Consider the following 18065-nt stretch of genomic DNA (forward strand, 5'->3'; position numbering starts at 1 on the left):
TAGTATCTAACACACTAATACCTTAGTAGTCAGCATCTTAGTAACTAACACACTAATATCTTAGTAGAAAGCATCTTAGTATCTAATAGACCAGTATCTTAGTAGACAGCACCTTAGTAACTAACACACTAATATCTTAGTTGACAGCATTTTAGTATGTGACTAGTGTACTGATTACACTAGTACCTTAGTAGACAGCATCTTAGTAGTATCTAACACACCAATATCTTAGTAGACAGCTTCCTAGTATCTAACATACTAATATCTTAGTAGACAGCATCTTAGTATCTAACACACTAATATCTTAGTAGACAGCATCTTGGTATCTAACACACTAATATCTTAATATACAGCATCTTAGTATCTAATAGACTAATATCTTACTAAGCAGCCTTGATGTGGCGATGCCGGCGTCACCTGAGGAAGGAGCTGTGCTCCGAAAGCTAGTGATTCTAAACAAACCTGTTGGACTTTAACCTGGTGCTGTAAGACTTCTTACTAGACAGCATCTTAGTATCCAATACACTAATATCTTAATAGACAGCATCTTAGTATCTAACACACTTATATATTAGTAGATAGCACTCTACATACCTCGATCCCCATAACCCTTGACTTCCTTGTCAATCAAAAATCCATCAAATTCAGCCTTTAAAAATTCAGTGACCCGCCTTCACTGCTCTCCGAAGATTACCAATTTTCTGAATTGATTAATAAATCAGATTGCCCTGTGGGTCTACCACACTGCATGGTGGTTTTTGAAGAAGATGGCTTACAGCCACCTTCTCAAGGGCAATTACGATAGACATTAGATACTTGCCTTGTGGGTTTTGTTCGCATCCCAGGAATGAATTTTTAAAATTAGCATTGCGCTTTGAAAGAGTTAGCACCAACCTGATGGGCTGATTGGCCTCCTTATCTGTTATATAAGAAAGTTCATTTGTTATTTCCTTTTGCAAAATCTACACTTGATGTACTTTCCAGAGCTTAAGCAGTATTTTACTTTTCAGCGACAAAAGGAGAAAATAACGATCACAATCTCTCCAGGTGCCCCTGGTCTTCAGTTGTTCAAAGAGTAAGTAATGATTGATTTTGGGATTTTGACATTAACAGAGATTTGAGCTGACAGACACAACTAGATCCGATAATAAAGCATGGAAAGTCCTAGCACTCCTTTCTGATCCTGAAGTAAGGATGGATTGGCATGATGATGTATATATTTTTTAATGACTGCAATTTTTCCCAACAGACAATAATAAAATAGAAAATGCTGGATTATCACAACAGGTCCGCCAACATCTGTGGAGGGAGAAATAGAGGCTGGATTCTCCGTTTCTGAGGCTAAGTGCCTCAACGGAGCATCCGCGGTATTTCACGATGGGAAAATTGGGGCAAAACCTTCACCGATTACGGTACCGGTGAGGGGCTAGCAACGCGTAAAACACCCGCTGAACGTGCGGAGAACGGCGGAGAACCGGCGGGTCCCGGGCCGCACACGCCGACACACGCACCAGTTGCGCTAGGAAACGTGGCGCCCGGCCGTGCTGGACTGTGTACCCGCCCACCCCGACCCCACAGCCCACCTCCTGGCCACCCCCCCCCGGGCCAGTGGCATGGACCTTGGCCGAGTGTGACGGCGCTGGACACTATCCGCAGCCGGCACACCAGACTCCCGACCGCTGGGACCACACGTGGCCTGCGCCGTCGGGAACTCGGCCCATCGGAGGTGGAGCATCACGGGTGGGCTTGCTGATGGCGCCCAAAATGACACTTAGAAAGTTTTGGGGGAAATCGCACCTGTTAACTGTCTTTCCCTCCACACATATTGCAGGTCATTTTTTAGAAAATAATTTTATTCTCCTTTTTCACATATTCATCCAAATCTACACCCACCAACAAACAATCAACGGTAACAAATACAATGTCAATCCCCTGCCCAACAATTCCTCCTCCCTCCAACCCCCCAACAACCCTCAACATTTTAAATACAAACATCAAAGATAAGGATTCAAGAATCCACTATCCACCCTTACATAGTCACCAACAACATACACAGTTCAACCCCCCCTCCCCACTCCAGCCCCTCCTCCCTAATGTTCAATGTCATCCAATTCTTGAAAGTGCATAATAAACAAAGCCCATGAATTGTAGAACCCTTCCATCCCTCCCCTCAACTCAAACATCACCTTCTCGAGTGTTAAAAACTCCAGCAGATCCCCCCGCCATGCCAGGGCACAGGGTGTAGAAACTGACCTCCACCCCAACAGGATCCGCCTTCGGGCGATCAGCGAGGCGAAGGCTAAAACATCTGCCTCTGCACCCGCTTCCAACCCCGGCCGATCCGAAACCCCGAATATGGCCTCCAGGGGACCCGGCTCAAGCCTCACATGTATCACCTTCGAAATTACCCGGAACACCCCCCACCCGCAACTTTCACAAACATCCTCTACCCCCTCAAAGAGTCGGCTCATCCTCGCCTTAGTGAGGTGTGCCTATACACCACCTTCAGCTCTATCAGCCCCAACCTCACGCACAAAGTTGAGTCATTTACTCTCAGGAGCACCTCGCACCACAACCCTTCCTCCGTGCCCTCTCCCAACTCTTCCTCCCACTTTGCTTTAACCGCCTCCAGCAGTGCCTTCTCTTCACCCAGAATCGCCCCATAAATTGCCGACACTGTATCTCCTTAGCAAAATCTCATACCTGCGCATACCTAAACATTTCCTCCTGCCCCAACCCATATTTCGCCCCCATCTCCTTCAATCCCGCAAACCAACCCCTAGAAACAAATCCTTTAATGCCCCGTCTCCTCCCATCTCCGAAATCTCCCATCCCACTTCCCTGGCTCAAATCTGCGATTCCCCCGAATCGGCATTTCCCTTGGCCCTGCCCCCAGCCTAAAGTGCTGGTGCAATTGCCTCCAGATTCTCAATGAAGCTATTATTACCGGACTCCCTGAGTATTTCCCCGGGGCCATCAGGAGCGTTACTGTTGCCAATGCCCTCAGCCCCAACCCCCTACCCAAACTCTCCTCCATTCTAACCCACCGGGAGCCGCCCCCCTTTAACCCAGCTCCTCACCTTCTCCTCGTTCGCCGCCCAGTAATAATCTAGTAAATTCGGAAGAACCAACCCCCCTGACTGCCGTCCTCTCTGCAACAGCACCTTCCCAATTCTAGCCACCTCCCCCCCCCCCCCCCCCCCCCCCCCATATAAACGAGGTCATCATCTTTTCAACCTCCTTGGGAAATGCCATTGGCAGGAAAATCGGCAGGCACTGAAAAATAAACAAAAATCGCGGCAACACATTCATTTTAACCGCCTGTACCCGACCTGCCAGTGACAGAGGGAGTCCATCCCACCTTGCCAGATCAGCTTTCACTCTCCCCACTAGACTAGTAATGTTTTACCAACGGAGCCCCCCCCCCCCAATCCCGTGCCACCTGCGCCCCCAGATAGCTAAAGTGAGTCCCCGCCCTACGGAATGGAAGCTCCCCCTGCCCCCACCCCTGGCTGAGACACCACAAAATATTCACTTTTGTCTAAATTTAGTTTGTATCCCGAAAAAGGCCCAAACACTCGAACAGCTCCAAATTGACACCCATCGGCACACTCGGTTCCGATACATACAACGGCACGTTGTCCGCTTACACAGATACATAGCATAGCATAGAACTTACAGTGCAGAAGGAGGCCATTCAGCCCATCGAGTCTGCACCGGCTCTTGGAAAGAGCACCCTACCCAAGGTCCACACCTCCACCCTATTCCCACAACCCAGCAACCCAGCCCAACACTAAGGGCAATTTATCAGGGCTGATCCCTATGCTCTACCCCCCTAACCCCCCATACTATCCCTTTCCACACCTCCAAACTCCTCAACACGATGGCCAATGGCTCAACCGCAAACGCGAACAACAGGGGGACATAGGACATCCGTGCCTGGTCCCACGGTGCAGAGCAAAATATCCCAAATTCATGGTATTCGTGCGGACACTGGTCCTTGGCTCCCTGTACAGCAGCCTTACCCAATCTACAAATCATGGCCCAATCCCAAACCGCTCCAGAACCACCATCAAACACCCCCACTCTACTCGGTCAAATGCCCTCTCAACATCCAATGCCACAACCACCTCTGACTCCCTCCCCTCCGCCGGCGCCATAACCACATTCAATACCCTCCTAATGTTCGAAAAGAGCTGCCTCCCCTTCACAAACCCCGTTTGATCTTCACCTATCACCTTCGGGAGGCACTCCTCCAACCTACCTGCCAATACCTTCGGCAACACCTTTGCGTCCACATTCAAAAGTGATATGGGCCTAGACGACCCACATTCTGTCGGATCCTTATCTTTCTTTTTTTTTTAATAATATTTTATTGAGGTATTTGAAAATTTTTATAATAGTAACATAAACAATGACATCAACATGGTAAAATAAACATTTCCCCCCCCAGCCCAATCTTCACATACCTCAACCATACAACAACAATCCCCCCCCCCCCCCCCCGAATACTGCATCTGCTGACATTTTAATTTTCCCGAGAAAGTCGATGAACGGCTGCCACCTCCGGGTGAACCTAACATTGACCCTCTTAAGACGAACTTTATCTTCACGAGACTGAGAAACCCAGCCATGTCACTAACCCAGGTCTCTACACTCGGGGGCTTCGAGTCCCTCCACATGAACAAGATCCGTCTCCGGGCTACCAGGGAGGCAAAGGCCAAAACGTCAGCCTCTCTCGCCCCCTGAACTCCCGGCTCTTCCGACACTCCAAAGGACGCTACCACTGAACTTGGCACCACCCATGTTTTTAGTACCGTGGGCATTGCCTGAGCAAAATCCTGCCAAAACCCTCTAAGCTTCGGGCATGCCCAAAACATGTGGACATGATTTGCTGGGCTTCCCGCGCACCTCGCACACCTATCCTCAACCCCGAAGAACTTACTCATCTTAGCCGCTGTCATGTGTGCCCGGTGGACTACCTTAAATTGTATCAGGCTGAGCCTGGCACACGATGAGGAGGTGTTAACCCTGCTTAGGGCACCGCCCACAGACCCGCCTCTATCGCTCCTCCTAGCTCATCCTCCCACTTGCCCTGAAGCTCCTCCACCGGAGTTTCCTCCACCTCCGAAAGCTCCTGGTAAATATCCGATACCTTCCCCTCTCCCACCCAGGTACTGGAAACTACTCTATCCTGTATCCCCCGTGGCGGCAGCAGCGGAAAGGCCGGAACCTGTTTTCTCAGGATGTCTCGCACCTGCAAATACCTAAACCCGTTCCCTGCTGGCAATTCAAATTTATCCTCCAAAGCTTTCAAGCTGGGGAAGCTCCCGTCTATAAATAGATTCCCCATCCTTCTAATTCCTGCCCTTTGCCATCTCCGGAACCCACCATCCAGCCTACCCGGTACAAACCTGTGGTTATTATAAATCGGAGTCCAAATCGATGCTCCCTCCACTCTCATATATCTCCTCCATTGCCCCCAGATTCTCAAAGCCGCCACCACCACCGGACTTGTGGAGTATCGGGCCGGTGAGAATGGAAGAGGTGCCGATATCAGTGCTCCCAGACTGGTGTCTTTACATGACGCCGCCTCCATCCGCTCCCATGCCGGCCACTCCCCCGCTACCCACTTCCTAATCATCGCTATATTAGCCGTCCAGTAGTAGTTGCAGAAGTTCAGCGGCGCCAACATACCCTCCCCCCGACTGCGCTCCAGCAACACTTTCTTCACTCGCGGGGTTTTACCCGCCCACACAAAGCCCCAAATAATCTTATTCACCCACTTGACAAGGGCCTTTGGGATGAAGATGGGGGGGGCACTGAAAGACAAACAGAAATCTGGGGAGGACCTGGGTCTGTACCCTCCCCGCCAGTGACAGCGGGAGCATGTCCCATCTTTTAAAGTCCCCTTCCATTTGTTCTACCAACCGGGATAGGTTTAACTTGTGCAGTGCCTCCCATTCCCGGGCCACCTGGATTCCCAGATACCGAAAGCTCTTCCCTACCATTCTAAGCGGCAGCTCTCCCAGTCTCTTCCCCTGTCCTCTTGCCTGGATCGCGAACATCTCGCTTTTCCCCATGTTCAATTTATACCCCGAAAAATTGCCAAATTCCCCCAGGATTCGCATTACTTCCCCCAGCCCCTCCAGCGGGTCCGAAATGTACAAGAGCAGGTCACCTGCGTAAAGCGAAACCCGGTGCTCCACCGACCCCCCCCCCCCCCCCCCCCGAACCAGCCCTTTCCAGTTCCTAGAGGCTCTTAATGCCATGGCCAATGACTCTATGGCCAGAGCAAACAGTAACCGGGAGAGGGGCACCCTTGCCTCGACCCTCGGTGCAGTTTAAATACCCCGACCTCACCCGGTTCGTACGCACACTCGCTACTGGTGCCTGATAGAGCAAACGTACCCAGTCAATGAAGCCCTCAGCATACCCAAACCTTCCCAGCGCCTCCCGCAGGTAATTCCACTCCACCCGATCAAAACCCTTCTCCGCATCCATCGCTACCACCACCTCCGCCTCCCTTCCTTCTGAGGGCATCATAATAACATTGAGCAGCCTTCTAACATTGGCCTTGAGTTGCCTGCCCTTTACAAATCCCGTCTGGTCTTCCTCTATCACCCCCGGGACACAGTCCTCTATCCTTGTGGCCAGTATCTTAGCCAGCAGTTTGGCGTCTACATTCAGTAGAGAAATTGGCCTATATGACCCACATTGCTCCGGATCCTTCTCCCGTTTCAGGATCAATGAAACGAGGCCTGCGACATTGTTGGGGGGAGGACTCCCCTCTCTCTTGCTTCATTAAATGTCCTCACCAGCAGTGGGCTCAATATCTCTGAAAACCTCTTAAAGAATTCCACCGGGTAGCCGTCAGGCCCTGGGGCCTTGCCCGAATGCATGCTCTCCAGCCCCTTGATTATTTCTTCAATCTCAATTGGGGCTCCCAGCCCTTCCACCAGATCCTCATCTACCCTCAGAATCTCAACTGATCCAGAAACTGCCTCATCCCCTCCACCCCAGCCGGGTTTCCGACTCATATAATTTACTATAGAAGTCCTTAAACACCTCGTTCGCCCCCGCTGGGTCCAGGACACTATTCCCGTCTCTACTCTTTACTTTACCTATCTCCCTGGCCGCCTCTATTTTCCTGAGCTGGTGCACCAACATTCTGCTTACCTTTTCTCCGTACTCATAGATCACCCCCTTGCCTTCCTCAACTGTTCCACTGCTTTCCCTGTGACAACAGCCAAAACTCCACCTGTAACCTCCGCCGCTCCCTCAGTAGCCCCGTGTCCGGGGCATCCGAGTATCTCCTGTCCACCTGGAGTATCTCCTCCATTAACCTGTCCCTTTCAGCCCGTTCCGCCTTTTCTCTGTGGGCCCGTATCGAGATTAATTCCCCTCTGACCACTGCCTTCAAAGCTTCCCAAACCGTCGCTGCGTTGACCTCCCCCGTATAGTTTGTTTCCAGGTAGTTCTGGATGGTCTTGTTGACCCGCCCACAGATCGCTTTGTCCACTAGCAACCCCACATCCAGGGATCCTTATCCTTCTTGAGCAACAGGGAGATCGATGCCTGCCCCAAAGTCTGTGGCAACATCCCCTTCCCTATCGCCTCCTCAAAGATCCCCACCATCAGCGGCGCCAACCTCTCTTTAAATTTCTTGCAATACGCCACCCATCTGGTTCTGCTACCTTCCCCGACTGCATCCTCCCAATCGCATCTTTTATCTCCCGCTCCGCTATCGCCCCCTCCAATATGGCCCTGTCCCCATCCCCCAACCTCGGATACTCTAAACCATCCAGGAATTCCTGAATCTCCCGATCCTCCCCAGGTATCTCCGACCTATACAATCTCTTGTAAAACTCCTCAAACACCCTATTAATCTGATCTGGAGCCACCAGCAATTTCCCTGCCCTATCCCGCACCTGAACAATTTCCCTTGCCGCTGCCTCCCTCTGACGTTGACCTGCCAGCATGCGTCTCGCCTTCTCTTCATACTCGTACACTGCTCCCTATCGTCCACCTCAATTGGTTGCATCGCCTTCCTTGTGGACAGCCGGTCAAAACTCGCCTACAACCCCTTCCTCTTTTCCAACAGTGTTGGATCCACATCCTCTGCATACGTCCTATCCGCTTCTAACATCTCATCTATTAACCTTTGCCATTCCACCCACTCCTTATCCACCTTTGCCTTAAAAGATATCACTTCCCCCCTCACCACTGCCTTCAAAGCTTCCCATACCACTGCCTGCGAGAACTCACCCGTACTATTAAAACACACATATTCCTCAATCACTTATCCAATCTTATCACAAAGCCCTTGATCCCCCAACAGCCCCACATCCAATCTCCACCCTGCCTCTGCACTATCTCCTTCTCCAACACCATATCAACCCAGTATGGTGCATGGTCGATATCGCAATTCCAAAATATTCCGACCCCTTGACCCCCAGCCAACAGCGACCTCCCCACCACAAACCAATCTATCCGCGAATAGGCTGAGATACCCAAATCACGACTCAGGAGAGAAGATTGATAATTCAAAGGCTTTTATTACCAGAGAACAAGACAGCTGCCGAGAAGTGTGCTCACTGCACGCTGCCCACTGAACATTACCTTATATACAGTTCCCTGGGGGCCCGGTCTTAACACCCGGTCTTAAAGGGGCCTACGCATTAAAGGTACATGTGTATACAGATATCATTCATCACATTCACCCCCTGTTTAAAAAAAACGCATAGTCCGTTGGGGATGAAGTGGAATTACATGTTCAGTCTTTTGGGTGGTCCGTGTCGACCTTCTCAGCTCCGGTGGTGGTGCGATGGATACGGTCGTCCTCGGTGGTGGTATATCCAGGAGCGCGGTTGTCTGAGCCTTTGCCCACGTTGGAGCAGGGGGGGTATCCGGGGTGACTAGGGTGATTGGCGCCGGCGCCATCTGGGGTGAGGGGGGTGCTATGGGGGGGCGCTGTCGGAGTCGACAGCCGGTGCGGGGAGGGGAGCGTCGGTAGAAGGGGGAGCGTCGGTGGGCGAGCCAGCGGGTGCCAGGTCTCGCAGGGAAACGGTGTTCTGCCTGCCGTCGGGGTGCTCGACGTAGGCGTATTGAGGATTTGCGTGTAATAGTTGGAGCCTCTCGACCTGTGGATCTGTCTTATGGCTCCTCGCGTGCCTCCGGAGTAGAACTGGTCCCACGTGGAAGCGAGACCCCAGAGGTGAACTTCCTGGGGAAGACCAACAAACGGTTGTGAGGGGTCTCGTTCGTGGCCGTACAGAGGAGTGACCTAATGGAGTGTAGGGCATCGGGTAGGACCTCCTGCCAGCGGGCGATTGGGAGACTTCTTGACCGTAGGCTAGAAGGACAGCCTTCCAAACTGTGGCGTTCTCCCTCTCCACCTGCTCCTTTCCCCGCGGGTTATAGCTGGTCGTTCTGCTCGAGGCGATGCCCTTGTTGAGCAGATATCGACGCAGCTCATCGCTCATGAACGATATACCCCGGTCGCTGTGGATATAAGCGGGGAAACCAAACAGTGTGAAGATGCTGTGCAGTGCCTTGATTACGGAGGCTGAGGTCATATCGGGGTAGGGGACAGCGAAGGGGAAGTGGGAGAGTTCATCGATGACAGCGAGGAAATAAATGTTGCGGTTGGTGGACGGGAGGGGCCCTTTGAAGTCCACGCTTAGTCGCTCAAAGGGCCCAGAGGCCTTTACCAGGCGGGCCCTGTCTGGTCTGTAGAAGTGCGGTTTGCACTCCGCGCAGATCTGGCAAGCCTTGGTCATGGCCTTGACCTCGGTGGAGTAAGGTAGGTTGCGGGACTTGATGAAATGGGCAAGCCGGGTGACCCCCGGGTGGCAGAGGTCATCGTGGATGGCCCTCAGGCGGTCTTTTTGCGCGTTGACGCACGTGCCGGGGGACAGGGCATCTGGGGACTCGTTGAGCTTCCCCGGACGATATGTAATATCGTATGTGTAGGTGGAGAGTTCGATCCTCCACCTCAGAATTTTATCATTCATTATTTTGCCCCGTTGTGCGTTATCGAACATAAAGGCAACCGACCGTTGGTTGGTGACGAGGGCGAACCTCCTACCGGCTAGGTAGTGCCTCCAGTGCCGCACGGTCTCCACTATGGCTTGTGCCTCCTTCTCGACTGCAGAGTGTCAAAGTTCCGAGGCAGTGAGGGTTCGGGAGAAAAACGCTACTGGTCTGCCCGCCTGGTTGAGGGTAGCAGCCAGGGCGACGTCTGATGCATCGCTTTCTACCTGGAAGGGAATGGTTTCATCCACTGCGTGCATGGCAGCCTTGATGATATTGGCCTTGATACGACTGAAGGCCGACTGAGCCTCAGCCGTCAGGGGAAAAAACGTGGTCTTAATGAGTGGTCGGGCTTTGTCCGCATATCTGGGGACCCACTGGGCATAATAGGAAAAGAACCCCAGGCACCGTTTGAGTGCCTTGAGGCTACGGGGGAGGGGAAGTTCCTTAAGGGGGCGCATGCGGTCGGGGTCTGGGCCTAGGACCCCATTTTCCACGACGTAGCCGAGGATGGCTGGCCGGGTTGTGTGGAACACGCACATCTCTTTATTGTATGTCAGATTGAGGGCCCGGGCGGTCTGGAGGAACTTCCTCAGGTTTGCGTCGCGGTCCTGCTGGTCATGGCCACAGATGGTGACGTTGTCCAAGTACGGCTTTGTAGGCCGTAAGCGGTACTGGTCCACCATTTGATCCATCGCCCTTTGGAAAACGGAGACTCCATTTGTGACGCCTAAAGGGACCCTGAGGAAGTGGGAAGTGGAAGAGCCGACCGGCTGCTTCGAAGGCCGTATAGGGGCGGTCCTCTGGGCGGATAGGGAGTTGATGATAGGCAGATTTTAGGTCGACCATGGAGAATACTCGATACTGGGCGATTTGGTTCACCATTTCTGCTATGCGGGGAAGTGGGTACGCATCGAGTTGCGTAAAGCGGTTTATGGTCTGACTATAGTCCACCACCATATGTTGTTTTTCTCCAGAGCGGACTACCAGTACATATGCCCTCCAAGGGCTGTTGCTAGCCTCTATGACCCTCTTAGTAGCCGCTGAACCTCTGCCTTGATGAAAGTCATGTCTTGGGCACTGTACCGCCGACTCCTGGTGGCGACGGGCTTACAGTCGGGAGTGACGTTCGCGAAGAGGGGGGGTGGTGCAACTTTGAGTGTCGCCAGGCTACATACCGTGAGCGGGGGCAGGGGTCCGCCGAACTTCAGTGACAGGCTTCGGTGGCTGCACTGAAAGTCCAGACCGAGCAGCAGGGGGGGCGCAGAGGTGAGGGAGGACATAAAGTTTCAAACGGGCATATTTGGCGCCTTGAATAGCGAGGTACGCGACACAATACCCTGTCATTTGGACCGAATGAGACCCAGATGCGCGGGCGATAGTTTGGGAGGCGGGATAGGTGCGCAGGGAGCAGCGTCTTACCGTGTCTGGATGGATAAAACTCTCCGTGCTCCCGGAGTCAAAAAGGCAGGGGGTGTCGCGGCCGTTGATTTGAACCTGCATCATTGAGTTTCGCAGGTGCTTGATCGAGCGTGATCACTCCTAGTTGCGGGCAGTCAGAGTCCTTGGTTGAATCGGACACGCAAAATGGCCGCCACCGCCGGTCGCATGTGTTGGGTTTTGAAGATGGCCACCGCCAAGATGGCTGCCCCATGACTCGCACGAGGCCAATGACGCGTCGGAAGTAGGCGTGTCTGGCAGCCGTGCAGCCGTATTGCGGGGCCTGTGGTTCCGGGAGTTCGCTTTCTGGGCCCATGGCGTGTACCTTGTTTATCGGCGTTACGAAGCGCTTCTGTAGGATTTTGACCGCCGTTTCGTACGTCGTAGCTTTCTCGATCACGGAGGATAGTCGATGGCCCATCCGGGCATGTAGTAAGCTCAGCTTGCGAGGTCCGTCAACTTCAGTCTCTGAGGAATTCCGATAGGCCTCAAAACACAGGAGCCAGTATTTAAAAATTTCAGTGGCCTACGGCGACCGAGCGTCCAAATTGAGCTTCTCTGGCTTTAGACCGCTGTCCATCTTTATGTAGTCTGGTAATTAAATTGAGATACCCTCAATTACGACTCAGGAGAGAAGATTGATAATTCAAAGGCTTTAATTACCAGAGAACCAGACAGCTGCTGAGAAGTGTGCTCACTGAACGTAACCTTATATACAGTTCCCTGGGGGTGGAGCCGGAGGCGGAGTCCCCCAGGGTTCCAAACCCGGTCTTAAAGGGGCCTACGCATTAAAGGTACATGTGTATACAGATATCATTCATCACATAGGCCTTATGGACTGAAGAGAAGGAAGAATACTCCCTCTCCCCCGGAGTGGACCTCCAAGGGAGGCGGGATAGGGTCCACTCCTCCCATTTCCACCATTAGCCCAGCCAACACCTTCGCTCCCCCTTGAAGTGTTGGGTACTCTGATACACAGACAAACCAACACAGTTGCAAATGGTACAACGCAGTTTTATTTCAATGAACTATTAACATATTAAACTCTGGTATTCAGCACATGGCGAACCTCTGAGTGGCTGGCAATGAGGTCTGTGCCCTGATCCGTCTCCTGCTCGAGTGCCCAGGAAGTGTCGTGTTCCCTGCTTTGTACTGTGTATGCTCTTGTCCGTGATTGGTTGTCGTGTTTTGTGTGTTGATTGGTCCGTTGATCTGTCCATCATTATGTGTGTATGTATGTGCTGTGATGTTCATCTGAATATCATGACACCCCTGACTGGGTAAGCGATTGCAGTCGTGACTTGTCCAATTTTGGCTCCTGCACCATATTCCAGTCCACCCACTATCAATTCATGTGAATCCAAGTCGGGGATGGCCCCACACGCCTTCTTTACAAACCCCACATCATCCCAGTTGGGACCATACACGATTACCAACGCCACCAACCTCCCTTCCAATGCTCCTGTCATTATTACGCCCCTACCTCCCTGGTCTGCCACAACTTTCTCCATTTGGAACCTCACTTTTACTCACCAAACCCCCCCCCCCCACCCCCGCACCCTACTATCAAAACCCGAGTGAAACACCTGGCGAAGCCAGCCCTTTCTAAGCCTCCCCGATCCTTCACCCTCAAATGAGTCTCAGCATTGCCATATCTGCTTTCAAACTTTTCAAATGCGTAAGCACCATTGACCTCTTCACTGGGCCTCCCAGCCCCCTCACGTTCCACGTAACTATCCTAACAGGGGGTCTCTCCCCCCACCCTTCCCTTCTTATCCACCATCATCATAATTTCAGGCCCCTACCCTCTGAGCCTGACCCATCCCTATCCATTGTTGACATCGAACCCCATCCCCACCTCCCAGAATCCCCCCCCTGCACTCCCACTTGAAGAAACCCCATCCCATGCCGAACCCGTCTCCTCCCTTTTCGCACCTCCTAGGCCCACTGAAACCTGCTCACCAGGCTCCAATGTCCGCAGCCCCTCCCCCCACAACCACCTCTGTTCACTAGCCGACTTAAGTGCGGGGGCCCCTGCCCGGGCTTTTCCTCCAGCTTTGCCCGCAGCCCCTTATTGGCCTTTTTTTTTAGAAATATTTTTATTCAAATTTTTACATATTTTCAACAAACCCCACCCCCACTTACATAAAAAAGAAAAACAAAGAACACATAAATAAACATCTTACAACTACATCACAAATTCCCCCAATATACAAACCCCCCATTAAGCAATAATAAACACAGTAGAAAACACAAAGTACACCGCCCCCCCTCCTTCCCCCCTCTGGGTTGCTGCTGCTGCTGACCGCCTCCTAACAACCCGCTAGAAAGTCTAGGAACGGTTGCCACCGCCTGAAGAACCCCTGCACAGACCCTCTCAAGGCAAATATTACCCTCTCCAATTTAATGAACCCTGCCATGTCGCTGATCCAGGCTTCCACGTTTGGGGGACCTTCATCTTTCCACTGTAGCAGAATCCTCCGCCAGGCTGCCAGGGAATACCGGCCTCTTCCGCCTCCTGCACTCCCGGCTCGTCCAATACCCCAAATAGTGTTAACCCCCAGCTCGGATTAACCCGGGTGTTCACCACCTTAGACGCCGTCCTCGCAATACCCCTCCAGAACCCATCCAGCGCAGGGCACGTCCAGAACATATGGGCGTGATTTGCTGGGCTCCCCGAGCACCTCCCACACCTGTCTTCCACCCCAAAGAACCTGCTCAGCCTCGCCCCTGTCATATGCGCTCTGTGAAGAACCTTAAATTATATCAGGCTAAGCCTGGCGCAAGAGGAGGAAGAATTTACCCTACCCAGCGTATCCGCCCACAGACCCTCATCTATCTCCTCCCCAAGCTCCTCCTCCCATTTACCTTTTAGCTCCTCCACCGAGGTCTCCTCCTCCTCCTGCATCTCCTGGTAGATCGCTGAGACCCTGCCCTCTCCAACCCACACCCCCGAGAGCACCGTATCCTGGATCCTGAGTGCTGGAAGCAGCGGGAATTCCCTCACCTGCCGTCTTACAAACGCCCTTACCTGGATGCACCTGAAGGCATTTCCAGCGGGAGCCCGAATATTTCCTCCAGCGCCCCAAGGCTCGCAAACGTCCCATCTAAAAACAGGTCCCCCATCCTTCTAATTCCTGCCCTGTGCCAGCTCAGGAACCCTCCATCCATTCTCCCCAGGATGAACCGATGGCTCTCCCGGATCGGGGACCAAACCGAAGCCTCTACCTCACCCCTGTGTCGCCTCCACTGCCCCCAAATTTTCAAAGTCGCCGCCACCACTGGACTCGTGGTGTACCTAGTCGGCGGGAGCGGCAGCGGTGCCGTCACCAGTGCTCCCAGACTCGTGCCCACACAGGACGCCATCTCCAGCCTCTTCCACGCCACCCCCCTCCCCCCCATTACCCACTTGCGTATCATCGCCACATTGGCAGCCCAGTAGTACCCACACAGATTAGGCAACGCTAACCCTCCTCTGTCCCTACTCCGTTCCAGAAACACCCATCTCACCCTCACTTTTTAGCCCACATGAATCCCATGATGCTCCTACTGACTTGCTTAAAAAAGGCCTTAGGGATCAGGATGGGGAGGCACTGGAATATAAAAAGGAACCTCGGGAGCACCGTCATCTTCACCGACTGTACCCTACCCGCCAGGGAGAGTGGCAGCATATCCCACCTTTTAAACTCCTCCTCCATCTGCTCCACCAGCCTCGTCAAGTTGAGCTTGAGTAGGGCCCCCCAGCTCCTGGCCACCTGGGTCCCCAGGTACCGAAAACTCCTTTCCGCCCTCTTCAGTGGAAGCTCATCTATCCCCGTTCCCTGGTCCGCTGGGTGTACCATGAAGAGTTCACTCTTCCCCACGTTGAGCTTATACCCGGAAAAGTCCCCAAACTCCCTGAGGATCCGCATCACCTCCGGATGCCCCCCACTGGGTCTGCCACATACAGTGACAGGTCATCGGCATACAACGGTACCTGGTGTTCCCCCCCCCCCCCCCCCCCCCCCCCCGGACCAGCCCCCTCCAGTTCCTGGACTCCCTTAGAGCCATAGCCAAAGCCTCAATTGCCAATGTAAATAGCAAGGGGGATAAAGGGCACCCCTGCCTCGTCCCCCGGTACAGCCAAAAGTATTCCGACCTCCTCCGATTTGTGGCCACACTCGCCCCCGGAGTTTTGTAAAGTAGCCTAACTAACTAATGAACCCCTCCCCGAATCCAAACCTCCTCAACACTTCCCAAAGGTACCCCCACTCTACCCTATCGAAGGCCTTCTCTGTGTCCATCACCGCCACTATCTCCGCTTCTACAGGGGCTGGTTTAGCACACAGCTAAATCGCTGGCTTTGAAAGCAGACCAAGGCAGGGCAGCAGCACGGTTCAATTCCCGTACCAGCCTCCCCGAACAGGCGCCGGAATGTGGCGACTAGGGGCTTTTCAGAGTAACTTCATTGAAGCCTACTTGTGGCAATAAGCGATTTTCATTTCATTTCACTGCAGGCATCATGATTACGTTAAGGAGCCTCCGCACATTGGTATTCAGCTGCCTTCCCTTCACAAAACCCGTCTGGTCCTCGTGAATCACCCCTGGGACACAGTCCTCAATTCTGGTAGCCAACACCTTCGCTAACAGCTTCGCATCCACGTTGAGGAGAGAGATTGGCCTATACGACCCACACTGTAATGGGTCCTTGTCCCGCTTCAAGATCAGCGAGATCAGCGCCCTGGACATCGCCGGGGTTAGAGCCCCCCCTCTCTCGCCTCATTGAAAGTCCTCACTAATAGAGGGCCCAGCAGGTCCATGTACTTCCGGTAAAATTCCACCGGGAACCCATCTGAGGGCCCCTTAGTCAGCTCCTCCAGCCCTACCGGTGCCCCAAGCCCAGCCACTGCTCCTCCTCCACCCTCGGGAACCTCAGTCGATCCAAAAATTGACGCATCCCCACCTCCTCCGTCGGGGGGCTCAGACCAAACAGCCCCTCATAAAAGTCTCTAAATACCCCATTTATTCCCACCGCACTCCGCACCATGTTCCCCCCTTTATCCCTAACTCCCCACGTTGAGGAAAGGCTAATGGACTTGAGGTTGTTTTCGTTGGAGAGAAGAAGGTTAAGAGGAGACTTAATAGAGGCATACAAAATGATCAGGGGGTTGGATAGGGTGGACAGTGAGAGCCTTCTCCCGCGGATGGATATGGCTGGCACGAGGGGACATAACTTTAAACTGAGGGGTAATAGATATAGGACAGAGGTCAGAGGTAGGTTCTTTACGCAAAGAGTAGTGAGGCCGTGGAATGCCCTACCTGCTACAGTAGTGAACTCGCCAACATTGAGGGCATTTAAAAGTTTATTGGATAAACATATGGATGATAATGGCATAGTGTAGGTTAGATGGCTTTTGTTTCGGTGCAACATCGTGGGCCAAAGGGCCTGTACTGCGCTGTATTGTTCTATGTTCTATGTTCTATGTTCTATGTTCTATGTTCTATGTAATAGGTCGAACTCGGCCTGGAGGCTTCGTCGCTCCTTGAGTAGTCTCTCCTCGGGGACCTCTGCATACCTCCTATCCACCCTTAAAATCCCCCCCACCAATCTCTCCCTCGCTCTCCTCTCCTTCGTCTCCTTGTGGACCCTAGTGGAGATTAGCTCTCCCCTAATCACCGCCTTCAGCGCCTCCCAGACCACCCCCACCTACACCTCCCCATTATCGTTAGCCTCTAGATAGCTTTCAGTGCACCCCCGGATCCACCAGCTCACCTCCTCATCCGCCAGCAAGCCCACATCCAGGCGCCACAGCGGGCGCTGGTCCCTCTCCTCCCCTAGCTCCAGCTCCACCCAATGCGGGGCATGGTCTGAGATGGCTATGGCCGAATACTCCGTGCCCTCCACCCTCGGAATTAGTGCCCTGTTCATAACTAAGAAGTCTATCCGGGAGTAGGCTTTATGGACGTGGGAAAAAAAGAAAATTCCCTGGCCCCCGGCCTGACAAACCTCCATGGGTCCACTCCTCCCATCTGGTCCATAAACCCCCTCAGCACCTTGGCCGCCGCCGGCCTCTTACCCGTCCTGGACCTGGAGCGGTCCAATGCTGGATCCAGTACCGTGATGAAGTTCCCCCCCCATTATCAAGCTCCCAGCCTCCAGGTCCGGAATCCGGCCCAACATGCGCCGCATAAATCCGGCATCGTCCCAATTCGGGGCATATACATTCACTAATACCACCCGCACCCCCTGCAGCTTACCACTCACCATCACGTACCTACCTCCATTGTCTGCCACGATGTTCAGCGTCTCAAACGACACCCGCTTCCCCACCAAAATCACCACCCCTCGATTCTTTGCGTCCAACCCCGAGTGGAAAACCTGCCCTACCCACCCTTTTCTCAGCCTGACCTGATCTGCCACCCTCAAATGCGTCTCCTGGAGCATGACCACATCTGCCTTCAGTCCCTTCAGGTGTGCGAACACCCGGGCCCTCTTGACCGGCCCGTTCAGGCCTCTCACATTCCAAGTTATCAGCCGGATCAGGGGGCTTCCCGCCTCCACCCCCCCCCCCCCCCCCACCCACCCCCCCCCCCCGGCTAGGTCCGCCCCT

The 18065-nt window shown here is 53.2% G+C and overlaps 1 protein-coding gene across 2 annotated transcripts in view; it reads left to right on the forward strand.

The window, feature by feature from the left end:
* LOC140424771 (NEDD8 ultimate buster 1-like) overlaps positions 1–18065 on the forward strand; it is a 169652-nt gene that overhangs the window by 48154 nt on the left and 103433 nt on the right. For both annotated transcript variants that reach the window (XM_072508160.1, XM_072508161.1), the window contains exon 3: positions 1011–1075. In XM_072508160.1, coding sequence (XP_072364261.1) covers positions 1011–1075 — 65 coding nt within the window. The remainder of the gene's footprint in view (positions 1–1010; positions 1076–18065) is intronic.

This window comes from Scyliorhinus torazame, chromosome 6 (genome assembly GCF_047496885.1).
Source record: "Scyliorhinus torazame isolate Kashiwa2021f chromosome 6, sScyTor2.1, whole genome shotgun sequence".
Classification (NCBI taxonomy): Eukaryota; Metazoa; Chordata; class Chondrichthyes; order Carcharhiniformes; family Scyliorhinidae; genus Scyliorhinus; species Scyliorhinus torazame.